Source organism: Eumetopias jubatus, unplaced genomic scaffold (assembly GCF_037043125.1).
Source record: "Eumetopias jubatus isolate StellerSeaLion01/CBP00866 unplaced genomic scaffold, mEumJub1_p1.0 scaffold_4, whole genome shotgun sequence".
NCBI lineage: Eukaryota > Metazoa > Chordata > Mammalia > Carnivora > Otariidae > Eumetopias > Eumetopias jubatus.
The window spans coordinates 101,231,219-101,243,550 of record NW_028274810.1 but is presented as its reverse complement, the minus strand read 5'-3'; the positions used below and the strand labels follow the sequence as shown (position 1 = coordinate 101,243,550).

At 58.8% G+C, this 12,332-nt stretch overlaps 1 protein-coding gene across 9 annotated transcripts in view; it reads right to left on the bottom strand.

The window, feature by feature from the left end:
• Positions 1 to 2,514: 2,514 nt before the first annotated feature.
• The window catches only part of RERE (arginine-glutamic acid dipeptide repeats), a 411,621-nt gene continuing 401,803 nt past the window's right edge, over positions 2,515 to 12,332 (bottom strand). For all 9 annotated transcript variants that reach the window (XM_028108513.2, XM_028108516.2, XM_028108514.2 and 6 more), the window contains 8 exons: positions 11,783 to 11,944; positions 11,168 to 11,281; positions 9,581 to 10,911; positions 9,250 to 9,472; positions 8,232 to 8,952; positions 6,283 to 6,429; positions 5,557 to 5,737; positions 2,515 to 5,209 (listed from right to left, as the gene is read on the bottom strand). In XM_028108513.2, coding sequence (XP_027964314.2) covers positions 5,176 to 5,209; positions 5,557 to 5,737; positions 6,283 to 6,429; positions 8,232 to 8,952; positions 9,250 to 9,472; positions 9,581 to 10,911; positions 11,168 to 11,281; positions 11,783 to 11,944 — 2,913 coding nt within the window. In that variant the 3' untranslated portion in view covers positions 2,515 to 5,175. The remainder of the gene's footprint in view (positions 5,210 to 5,556; positions 5,738 to 6,282; positions 6,430 to 8,231; positions 8,953 to 9,249; positions 9,473 to 9,580; positions 10,912 to 11,167; positions 11,282 to 11,782; positions 11,945 to 12,332) is intronic.

Here is a 12,332-nt window from a genome sequence, read left to right as displayed (position 1 = left end):
ACCTGGTCGGGGTGGGGGGATGCGGGCGCAGCTTCTGCGGCCTGGGTCCCCAATATGCCGGAAGAAAACAATTACACACGACTTGGAAGCTGGTCCTGGTGAAGACAGCTACCAGAGGAGCTGCCTTGGGTCGGTCAGAGAATCGGAGTCTGGAATGCGAGCTGCCAGAGCCCCCCAGGGCAGCTGGGAACCCAGTGTGAGGACCCAGGGAAAGGACACCACCTCAGATACTGAGACCTCCAGGGGCCAAAAATGCAGGACAGAGAGGCCAGGAAGGGTGGGCAAGTCCCGTGGTAAAGCACGCGCTGTTCCTGGCCACGGGCTCCAGCCACAAGAGACCCTGTAGCTCCGACAGCCGGACTCCCGCCAGGCCCTGCCTCCCACCAGGAGTCCCAGGACTCCAGAGAGCTCCCTCTCTCCTGCAGCCCGAGGAGTCCAACTGGACAGCCAACCCCACGGCCGCCTCCCCGGCAGGCTCGTCTGGCTGATTCTCCCTGGGAGGGGGCAGGGAGGCCAAGGGTCCCTCTGCCCCTTGGTGTCTCCACAGCTCAGGGGTCAAGTGCAGGACAGATACTTCCACTGGTCTTGGGGCCTGGGGCTCGACCCCAGCTGTCTGGTATAACTGGGCCTGTTCGGATTCCACAGCTTTTGAGTCTGGGAGCCAGTCGACTGGGTTGGCCGGGAGAGGCCGAGGGTGATAGCTGAGATCTGTGTTGGTGCCAGATCACACCGCTCAGGGTCTCACCGGGTGGCCGCCAGAGACTGGCGTGGGGGCGACCCCTCACATGCCTCGTGAGCTTCCACGCAGAAGCACTCCGGCCCTGGCCTTCCCCCGTCTGCCGCCGCACCCACAACTGTTCGGCTTCACATGCCTGGTATTTGAGGGTCTTGCGACTCCGTGTCAACGCGGGAGGTCACTGCTGATGCCCTGTTGTGCATCCTTACCCCGTGGGTAAGCGGCCTCAGCCTGCACAGGTGGTGCCTGGGTGAGCCGCCCGGCTCACCTCCACTTACCAGAGATTTCTCAACACGGCGACCACGCGCCCAGCCCCGCCAAGGGCCGTTTCCGTAGCTCCCGCTTCTCAGCCCCCCGACCAGAGGGGCTGCTCAGCCGCCACGCCCAAGCGGAGGATCCACCCACGGGGACTCCAACGCCAGCTCATCCAAGGGGCAAGAGGCACAGTGGCTGGACGGCAGACGCTTTGTCCTCCTCATGAATCCAATGTCCGCTGCTGCAGGCTCTCGGCCTCAGGAAGGGCGCATGGCAGGGTGGGGACGATGGCCACAGCTGTCCACCCCTCAGAAACCAGGGCCACCTGTGCAGCTCTGATCCGAGCATCTTTTCCGCAGCATCAATCCGTTATGTTCATTCGGACGCTGAGGCCTTAGCCCCTCACCTATCTGGGATTTGTAGTTCATACATTTAGGCCACCAAACGCTATTTTCATAAAGAGCACCGTCTAGGTAAGCCGGCCGCTCACCCTTCCCTCCGCACCCCTGCCACTCCCATCCTGCCTTCACGACCCAGAATGAGAGTCACTTGTGCCCCCCACATCCGCTCCAGCCGACCCAACTTCATCCCCCCTAACGGGTTACCCAAGTCGCTGAGCAGGACTCCTGCTGTCAGAGAACACGGACCTGCCTCTAGGGGCATCGGTGTGGATGCCCCCCGGGGTCCCCTGGTTGGCAAAACTGTCTCTTCAATCAGGTAGTGACACAAGCCGTTCCCCAGGCCTTTACCACCACTAGGCGGTGTCGGCCTGGTTTGAGGGCAGTTTATCGATAGGGTTGCTCTTGCTCCGTCTCCCAGGGCATCTAGAAACCCATACTCCAGACGGGAAGGCGAGCATATAAACTTCCAGGGATAGTCTTGAGGCTTTACGAAAATGCGCTGGACAGCGTCAGAAAGCTCAGCCTGAATCCGTTCTAATGACTGCTGCCCCCTCCTGGCCACACCCACACCCTGCAGGCCACCGGCTGGAATGCATCCCAACCCCGGAGGGCACTCTGAGGGTGGGCTGGCACACGGGCAGGCCTCAGGGAGAGGCAGAGGGGCACGGGAGGAGGAGAAGGCCACTGCACTGGTGGGCAGCTCAAGACCTCTCCACTAAACAGGGAAGGAGCTACATGCCTGCTCACCGTGGAGGGTGTCCCCAAATTAGAAGTGTGGGTGAGAGGCAGGAAGAGAAAGGAATCGGAGCGAGGAGAGGGTGTCCACGGTCCCAGGGCTGTCATCCTCTGGGTAAGTTCGCTGCAGGTCCCGATCATCTCAAGCCAGCAGGTCGGAGCAGCCCTGAGAGCACTCACCACAGAAACCCTTCCTACCAGACACGGCAGGAAGAATCCATCTGGAAGGTGCTTTGGAGGGTAGGGAAGCAGTGTGTCAGAAACAGCTGAGACCCGAGCTCTGCCCTCTGCCCCTTCCCCAGCCTGCGGAACCTGGGTAGGGGCAGCTGCCAAGACTCCCACCCACTCCCAGGAATGAGACACAGTCCACTGGAGAACACCAGCTGCTGTAGTGTAGCTTGGTTTTATTTATGTCCACAAATATTTCAAAAAAATTACAAAATACTCAAATGGAGAGAACACAGAAGTCACAATTTCTGGGTGTCTACTCTGTTTACACTGTGTTATCTCATGGCAAACTACTCATATATACATTTAGCTTCAAGATATATATAAACGTAGCAAATCAGAATGTACACTCTGCTCTGCTGCTGCAGTGGGACATGAAGCTCAATCTTGACAACATTCAACAAGATACGTACAAAACACAGAAAAGCAAAACCAAACTTCAAACAAAAGGAAGGAAAATCCAAAAGGAAACCAAGGGGTTGGGCTTCAAAGACACTGTGAAGATCTGGGGCCTCCTAAACAAATTGGCTGACCAGGTGAGGGTTTCAGGTCCTAGGCTCTTAAATGGAAGAATCTCAGTGCTTCACCTTGGGATATGGGGGAAAACCAAAACCTAACGAGAAAACACCTTCAGACAGTCTTCAAGTAAAGACTTCTAAGTACTTCACTCTCTCTTCTTTGGAAAAACGGATGACACAGAGAGGCGGTCAAGAAGGTCTAACTGAATGGCAGGCACTGTGTTCCACCAAAAGGAAAACAAGAGATGCAGAGGAGGTGGGGGCCTCAGGCAGGAGCTGCAGGAGGGCCGGCCCTGCCCCCAGAGGAAACAAGTGCCTCCTGCCTGTGCGGCCCGAGTTTGGGGACACAGGACTCCTTTGAGCTCGCCTCCCTCTAAGGAGCTGAAGTTAAGGCAGAAATGGAACGGGAGAAAATGAAAGAGAAAAGCGACAAACATTTCCAGAACATTCCCAGCAGACAAAACAATCCTGTCTGTCCCAACTGAAACCAAACATAGTTTTAATAGAAACTGGAAATGCCCCTGATGCACGTTTGAGTCCAGAACCTGAATCTCAGCTAATGCCTGCTGGCTTCTGGGTCAACGTGCCAGCCTTCTGGTCCTGTCCGCAACCGAGTCCCAGTCCTGGCCACACCCCACACCCACCGACCCTCGGGCACTCTGCCACGTCATCCAGCAGTCCGGCAGCTCTCCGATGGGACTACCATACACAATGGCAGAAGCGGCCCTCGAGTCTGAGGGGGGATGGAACGGGAAAGATCACACCCTGAGAGAGAAGGCCGGATCCCCAGGTGCAGACGTCCCCAGGTCCCCCGCCCTCCGCCCCGGAGAAAGCACACCATGCCTGCAACTCAGAAAGGAGAGGTGGACGCTCCGCAGAGCAGCTGGAGCCCTCAGACTGGCAGCTCCCAGGTGCAAGGAAGCCTGCCTTCTCATTCCATGTCAGCAGCTGCGACTCTTGTCCCTGCCCCCAGGAGGAACGGTGGGACTCAAATGGTGTCCCCATCCGACCTGGGTCACCACGCACGGACCTGCTCCTGGGGGAGATGCACAGGCCGCCACCCACAACCATGCCAACTCCGGGGCCTCCAGCTGCGTGGCCAGGAGGACCTGGCCTCCCCGCAGGAAGATCCTAATGATGACACACACAAAAGAGGTTTTTTTTAAAAAACAAATTCCCCTGGCAAGTGTGTGTGCCGAGTTCTTTGTAAGGAATGGTGTTTTCTTGAATTTTCTAGAATGTTTATGAAATTGTCAGAGTATTTAAAAAGGCAGTTCATCCAGAACAACCAAATGTGTGTGCACAGAAATCTAGAAGGAAATCTACAATCAGACACACAGAAACATGTGCTTTCTTTCTATCCTGCAGAGACAGAACAAGGTGGACATTTAACTCCTGCACTCCTGGGACAAAATAAAAACGGTTTCATCGAACAGATATCCGTACCTCTGGCAAAGCAAAAGCTAGGAACAGACAGAAGTGAAAATCAAGGCAGCAAAACAAAAGAAACGGTCCATAACATCAACCCTGCAGACCCCTGGATGCTCACTGCTGCGACTGCTCCGCGTCCCAAGCCTCTGCCCGTTTGCAATTAGTAACGCCCATCTGCTCCCTTTAATTAAAGGGATAATTATATATAACTTTTTATTAAAAAATCAACTCTGTATTCTGTCAATAGCTGGTAGGAATTCACAATTAGTGACATGGCTGGAAAAAATAGATCAGAATAGTTTGTGGAAGAAAAAAAAAATGCCATTCTAAAATTATTTATTTACAGACGTAAAAAGCCATGCTGCAGAACTTTCTCAAATTATGAAGATCTCCTACAATGTATTAAAATAAAAGTTTATTTTAAAAATTATAGCTCTTGGATTCCAAATTCATATGCCACCTATCTGCAAACCTCGTGGGTTCTGGAACACACGTAACTGAGTGTGTCTGCACGCACAGTGAAGGGTGTGAACTGGATTCTAGCACCTACCAAGAAATCAAGGAAGGAAAAGAAAACTAAAGCCAAACCCCAAGATTGCAGGGAAAGTTTTCTGAATGTTCAGTCCAGTCCAGGACTCACTAAGTTTCTGGGGGACTGTCATGCAGGGAGACCCAAACCAGTCTCAAGGAATCCTCTCTACAAACAAACACTATTATGCTGATAACATTTTTAGTGGTGGGGTTTTTAAATATATAAAGAAATCTTTAGAAGATATTCTTTTTGCTTTTGTAGCTCATATTGTATGTAAAAAGTCCTGTTTCTCCCCCCAAGAACTGGGGTTTCCACAGCCAGCGCTAACAAATAAATAACTTATAACTGCTTGTCACCTTCTTTCTTCAGTCGACTAGAAAGAAAACAAAGGGAGAAAGTATTCAGTACCAGGCCTGGGAAGGTGGGACCAGGCATGCAGCTCGAGGGTGCAGATGACCGGCGTGGCCTCCCATGCAGGTGACCCTCCCCCTCCCCTCCCTCCCATCAAGATGGCTCCGTGGGAGTCCCCTCCAGGGCCAAGAGGCCAGGGCCCGCAGAGCCACGGGGAGGAGTCTGGCACTTGCTGATATGGGAGGAGCACGGTGGGCACGGCCAGGAGGGGCGACCATTAGGCTGGGTCAGTGGCCCACAGGTGGGGTACATGGGAGCCTGGGCTAAGAAAGTGAGCCTCCACCCCCTTCTAGCCCCTCCCCACCTCACCTGTAATAATCTTCCTGACTTGGTAGGTGGCCACCATGCATGTGGGGGTGTCCATGCAGCCACTGCTGTTCCATGGCCAGTCTCTGCAGCTCTGCTGACTGGGCATGCATGGCCTGCAGCTGGTGGGCTGCAGACATGGGGGGTGGAATGGCCCCAGGCAGGTCTCGGGGGTAGGGGGTACCTGCCAAACACAAAACAGCCTTCGATACAGAAGGGCCAGGGGAGTGGCCAGGATGAGGCCAGCAAGGAGGTCGGGTCAGGAGATAGCCCTGCGGGGAGGAGTAGGAGCCCACTTACTGTGCAGGGGCCGGCGTAGCAGAGCCCCCCCCCGACCCCAGGAGAGAGAGGAGGCCCAAAGTACTGGCCCTTGGACCCCCTGACCCTAGGGGTGGAGGTCAGGGGAGGATGGGATATGCACTCCCTCGTCCTCAAGGTTTCAAGCTCTTCCTTCTTCACAGAGGCCCACTCTGAACCCTCGGTTTAGACTCAGCGCCTCTGTCACTCCTTCACCTCACGCTGTCCATGTCCTGGCTCTAAGGACTCATTTATACTCACTCACCCCCAGCTCTCTGAGGGCAGGGGTTTGCCTGCCTGGTTCCCAGGTGGATTCCCGGCACACAGAAGGTATTTGTTGAATACGTGGATGGATGGATGGATGGACGAACGGGACGTCAGATACCAACCCAACTCTCACACCGGCCCCTCCTCCCCCAGGCGCATTCTTACCAAACACTGGATGACGAAGCATCTCGTGCTCATGGGGGGGCTGTCCAAGCAGAGGATTGGGGAGGGTGCCAGGGGGATAGGGAAAACGAGCCAGGTGAGGGCCAGCGGTCAGGGGGTCAACCAGCGGGTGCACTGGGCCTGCTGAACCTAAAAAAGAGGCAGAAGACCAGATGCAAGTGGTGCAGGGCTCTGGGGCTCTCTCCGTGTCCGCCCTCCTTGGGTGTAATTACCAGTGACTTCCTCCTCACCATAGCCGGCTCCTGGCCAGCAGGGCCACCAAAAATCCTGACCCAAAGTGGCTGCCCCCACCCCAACCTGCAGGAAAGTTCCAGAAAGTAACACAGAGATAAGTTCACACACCATTTCCTCCTCTCATTCCTGAGTGCCTCGCACCCCTACAAGCAGAGTCTCCTCCACGCTGTTTTATTGAGGACCCTTGGTCATCCAAGCCCACCTGGCCGAACACCCTAGGCCTGCCCTGCACCTGTCAGGTCCACAGGGACCCCAGGGCCGCCTCCCCGGCCCTTCACCCACAGAACCCACAGGGGGTCAGCAGAGCGGGTGCTGCCAGATGCCGCATGCCGTTGGCAGGGAGGAGGTGCACTAAGCCCTGCCCTCTCCTCTCTGGGCCCTGTGCCCCTGTCTCCCTGCAGACGTCCCTTCCCACCTTCAAGCCCACTCCAAAGTTACCTTCTTGACGAGGCTTCCTCGTGACTTTCTCATTGAAACCTTGCTCCCAGCTCCCGTTCCCTCCCCCTGGTTAGCTGTCCTCCAGAACCCGGACTGCTTTTCACACTCCAAGGTATACTGACTGCCCCCAGACTGGGCCGGTAAAACGGACAGGGTTGCTATCAGCATCTACAGCTGCGCCTGACATATCACAGGTGCTCCGTAACTATTTGTCACATGGATGAATGCTGTATGGACGAATGACCGCCTGTCCTCAAACAGCACTAAGACACATCCACTGGTTACACAGGAGCTTAGACAGCCCATGCCGGGTGGCATCAAAGTTCCAGGTATCAGGACCATGGAGTGAAAGGGACAGCTCCCAGGCTTCCGCAGAACCACCTGCCTGAACACAGTCCAACCTCCCCATCAGGGCTCAGTGCAGAGATGGAAAGCAAGGTGCTGCCCTCCCCACCTCTGGGCCCTGCTCTATCAGTCACCCTCCTCCCCAGCATGGAGGCAGGTCTGGCCACTCTGAAGTCCTGCATGTGGGCTGTGCCCTGGGACTCCATGGCAGGCCTTGGTCCCCGAGTGCAGGCCCAGCCCCTCCCACCCCACCTCGCCGGTCTGCAGAGCTATAGATGGAGCAGGGACTCCAGCTGCACCTGTCTGCCTTCCACCCAGCTGGCCAGTCGGCAGAACTTTGGGAGCTCTCATTCCCAGAACGGATGGGACTGAGTAGCCCCGACCAGATGAGCCAAGAGAAGCCCAGGCCCTGTACCCAAAGAGGGAACAGGAGAACTGTTCTTTTAAGTTCTCACCGAAAGCTACCCTGGAGCCTCCCTGGGTGTGCCAGTTGCCTCCACCTGGGCTCCATCACTCTGCCTTGCTCCTCAGGCCCCACTTCCTGTCTTTAACCCGACTCAGTGAGCACAGGCTGCTTCCCACCATCCCCGGCACTAGAGGTACAGGGCCAAGAACCTAAGCTTTATCCAGGAAATGGCAAGCAAAGGGCCCCAGGGTGACTCAGCATTCTGGGGACTTGTAGCTCTGGAGAACGGAGGGGCTGGGCGGAGACAAAGGCTGCGGGTGAGGGAAGCAACGAGAGGGTTCCCCGACAGACGCAGACCATTCTCAGCTGTCAGGAATGAGGGATTCCTTCAGCAAAGAACCGCCTCCACTTCTGGACAGCGGCTCTGCCTCTGCCCCTGCCCTGTACCTTGTTACACCAGAACTCAACCCACAGCACCCTCTCACAGCCCAGCCCGGGGGTCACCCACCTTGGTGGAGGGGGTCCTGCTGGTGGAGGTGGAGGTGCGAGTGGATGTGTGAGTGCTGGTGATGGTGTGGAGTCACGTTGAACATCTGCAGGCGGGCCAGAGGGTCGCTGGTCAGCGATGCCATGCGCTCGGCGTGGATCCGCTCGGCCGCCAGTCTATCAGGGTAGCTCATCTCAGGCCGTAGCTGGGGGCCCGCCAGGGCCAGTCTCTCCCTCTCCAGGGGGTTCAGGCCCGGGTGGAAAGAAGCAAAAGGGTGGGGGCCCGCAGTGGGGGGGATGGTGAGGGCGCTGTGCCGGGCGAAGTGCTCCATGGGGTTGGTGGCTGGGTGCAGGGGGTCCAGCTCCGGGGGCTTCACCTCGAAGCCTGGCTTCATCCTCTCCCGTAGCTCCCGCTCCCGGATCTCCCGTTCCCGGATCTCCCGCTCCCGGAGCTCCCGCTCCCGGATGGTGGGGTCCACGTTGTAGAGGCCGGGCATGTGGTAGGCCAGCAGGGGGTCAGTGGGGTTGAGGGGCATGTAGAAGGGGTGGTTGCGGTTGGTGGGTGACATGACGTGGGGCCGAGCGTACTCGCTCAGAGTCCGAAGGGCAGGCGTGTCGGGCCCGATGTATGGAGGCACCGCGGCAATGGTGGTTGGTGGCGGCTCGAAGGATGGCCGCATGTGACCAGGACCACTGAGCTGGGGGTCGCTGAGGCGGCCCTCGTGGGCTGAGCTGGACGCCTTCTGCTGAAGGAAGGGAAGGTGTGAGGGGCAGGCACTCACTATGCAGAGCTGAGCCTGGCCCTGCCGCCATCCCGCACTGGCCAGCCAACGTGGTCCATCCACCCAACACCAAGAGCAGGCCCCAGCCATGGCGGGGGACAGGCCTGGGCCGCCAGGACGTGGTCCGGCCCCTGCTGGGACAGTCTGCTTTGTGCCTACAGCTTCCCTTGTGCCCTGGATGGGGCTGTGCATCGGAGAGTGAGCCAAAGAGCAGAGCTGGGGAGGGACCCCCCGCTGCCTGGCTGACCCCCAACTCACGGCTGCTCTCTCCGCCTCCCGCTCCCGCTCGCGCTCCCGCTCGCGCTCCTTCTCCTTCTCCTTCTCGCGCTCCCGCTCCTCTCGTGCTTTCTGCTCAGCCTCCCGTTTGGCCTTCTCCACGGCCTCCTCCCTCTTCTTGGCCAGTTTGGATCCCGCCAGAGGCATGAAATAGAGGTCTGTCCGCGCACACGAGTTGTAACCACGGTCCAGATGTTTGTAGAACCTAAAGAAGGCCACGTCTCTCGCTGGGGCCCCGCCGAAGCCGCAGCCTGCCCCAGCTGCCCAGCCCATCCCTGCCCTGGCTGTGCCCGCGTTCCTGAGGAGCCAGTACCTGGCTGACTGGCTGGCATGGCTGGGGGTGTCCACCACAGTGGGCTCGGGGGATGGGCTCCTAGGTGGGGGAGGTGGGCTCTCAGGCTCCTCAGCATCATCCAGAGCCTCTTCCTTGATCTGGACCGTGGGGAGCGGGCAGGCTGTCCCCCCGGGTACGCTGCCTCCCGAGGGAACAGCAGCAGAGCAGGGTGCCTGGGCCGAGGGGCCAGGTCCTGCAGGTGGGGTGGAGGTGGAGGAGCAGGTTGGAGGGGTGATGGGAGGAGGGCCCCCAGGGACAAAGGGGTGCTGAGCAAATGGGGGCTGGGGGGGCACCTGGTGGAGGCCTGCTGGGGGGTGAGCGGCAGCAGCAGGAGGCAGGCTCTGGCTCTGGGTCAGCACTGGGGGCTGTGCAGGGGAGGAGGGCAGGGGCTGGCTCTGAGGCATGAGCTGCAGGGGGGGCGGATGGGCTGATGGGGGATGGTGTGTGGACAGGGAGCTCAGGGGCTTCAGTGCTGGAGGGGGTGGGAGGTTGGCATTCATGGAGAAGGGCGAGGGCCCTGAGAGGTGAGGCGGGTGCTTGTGGGCTTGGGGGGCCGGCAGCTGGGGGATGGGCGTGGTGGGTGGGGGCTTGATGTGAGGCATGGCCAAGGGGGCTGGCGGCAGGGGCTGCTCCCGTGGGGGCTGCTGGGGCTGCAGTGCTGACTGCGAGGCTGTGGGCTGCAAGGAGGCATGAGGGAGAGCTGACGCCTGAGAGGCCTGGGGAGGGAGGCCAAAGGGCTGAGGGGGGCCTGGGTGCTGCAGCAGGGGCCCAGCCTGGAGGCTGTGAGGGCCACCTGGGCCCTGACTATGCAGCGGGGGCTGGCTGTGAGGTGGGGCGGAGGTCTGGCCAGCTGGCACGGTCAGAGGCTGGAGCGGGGGATGTGGTGAGGGCAGCCGCTGTGGGTGCAGGGCGGGCGCCTGCTGGATATGAGCATGGGGAGCAGGAACCACCGGGGCCTGTGGCTGGCCGGGGGGCTGGGAGGCCGAGGGGGAGCCCTGCGGATGGCCTGCAGTGGCAGAGGGCGCGGGCCCTGGTGTGGGGAGCTGAGAGGTTCCCGGTGGGGCGGTGGAGGGTGCTGGAGGGGCCGCACTGGGGGTCCCCTGCAAGGCTGGGGGCTGGGCCTGCAGCATCTGCTGCTGAGCCGAAGAGTCCGAGTCGCTCTCGTTGTCCTGGGGGCTGGGAATGCTGGGGGACGTGCTGCGATTGTCCTGGTCGATGTCTTTGGGGTCACTGCTGCCCTCATCGTTGACGCTGCGGCTGTCCGAACTCTCTCCCTCACCTTCCGATGGCGAGTTGGGCCGGCTGATCTCCTAGGGCCAGAGATGGTAGGGATGAAGCTCTAGGAGAGCAGAGCCTCTTGCTGCCCTGCGTTGCTAGCGGACAAGGCAGCAAGCCTGGTCCCAGGGACCGCAGGTCCTCCTTCGACTCGGCCAGTCTCGGGAACCAATCTAGGTCCCTCCCTAGGAGATGGGGCACCGCTAGGCCCCAGGGAGAATCTGGGCTCAAGGACTCTCAAGGGGTGTTAGCTGCCAGCTACAGTCACAGCGGCTCAGCTGCGCATCTCACCTGGGTTTTCGTCTTCTTGGAGCCGGTCCTGTCGGCCTCCTCTGTGTCAGAGGCCACCTTCTCCCGCTGGCGCTTGGTGCTCTTAAGGGGGGATGAGGCTTCCTCCTTCACCTTCTGCAGTGGGAAAGCCCAAGAGGGGCATCAGGCCAAGGGAGAATGTCCCATTAGCCTCAGGGTAAATGACGATGGTTTGCTGACACCTTGCTCCCGAACTCGGAGTTCCATCTCCAGAAGCAAGAAAGCTCTGGAAGGGACTAGCTGAGGCCAGGAAAAAACAAGTATCTGGGGGTGGAAATAACTTGGCTTGGGGCGGGGGGGAGGGAGGAGCCTTTCCAATCACACCCTACCCTTTGCCCCTGAGGCCTTGGGAAACTCAGGGCAGAGATGGCCCCCAAAGGTCAGTGCTGGGAGCTGCACTGGACCCCCTTTCTCCAGACCCTAGACCCCAGGCCGCAGTCTGCACCCCTAGTCTAGGGCAATGCTGATGCCCAGGGAGCCTCCAGGAACATCCTGCAGGCCCTCATCTGAGGGAGCTGCACATCAACTCCAGCAACCTGGGGTTTTAATGAGAGGCAGGGCCAAGGAGGCCCACTACCCTTGGGGACGGGCGCTCACCTTGGCTGACTTCTTCACTGTCTCCGCTTTACTGTCATTGCTAGAGGTGCTGGCAGCGCTGGGCGAGTTCCGGCCACTGGAGCGGATGTCTTCATTGATGGGCGAGGCACGACCATCAGGGCTGGCTGGCTGCTTCTTTCGACCACTGCGCAGTGTAGACATCTGCCCACCCAAACCGGAGGCTGGTGAGACTAGACCCCAGCACACACGCAGGAGCCTCAGGAGCAGACCCCACCACCAGCATTATGGCAAATACCAGGCCCTGGCAAGCACAGGCACCTCTGGCTGTCCCTCACTGTGTGGGGGGTCAATATGGAGCTAGGGGAGGAGGGGGTGAATGGGTGGGTTCACATGGAAAAGAGCAATTCTTAAACCCAAAGCACTCATCTCTAGGGATGGTCCTGGATATTGTGTGGTAGAAACGAGCAAGATTTTCTGAGGGGGCAGAAGTCAGCAAGGGCCATCTACTCTGCCAAGTTCTCCAGAATGACAATCATACACTCTGCTTCAAATCACCTCACTCTTTCTGTTTATTCCACAGAACTGCCCA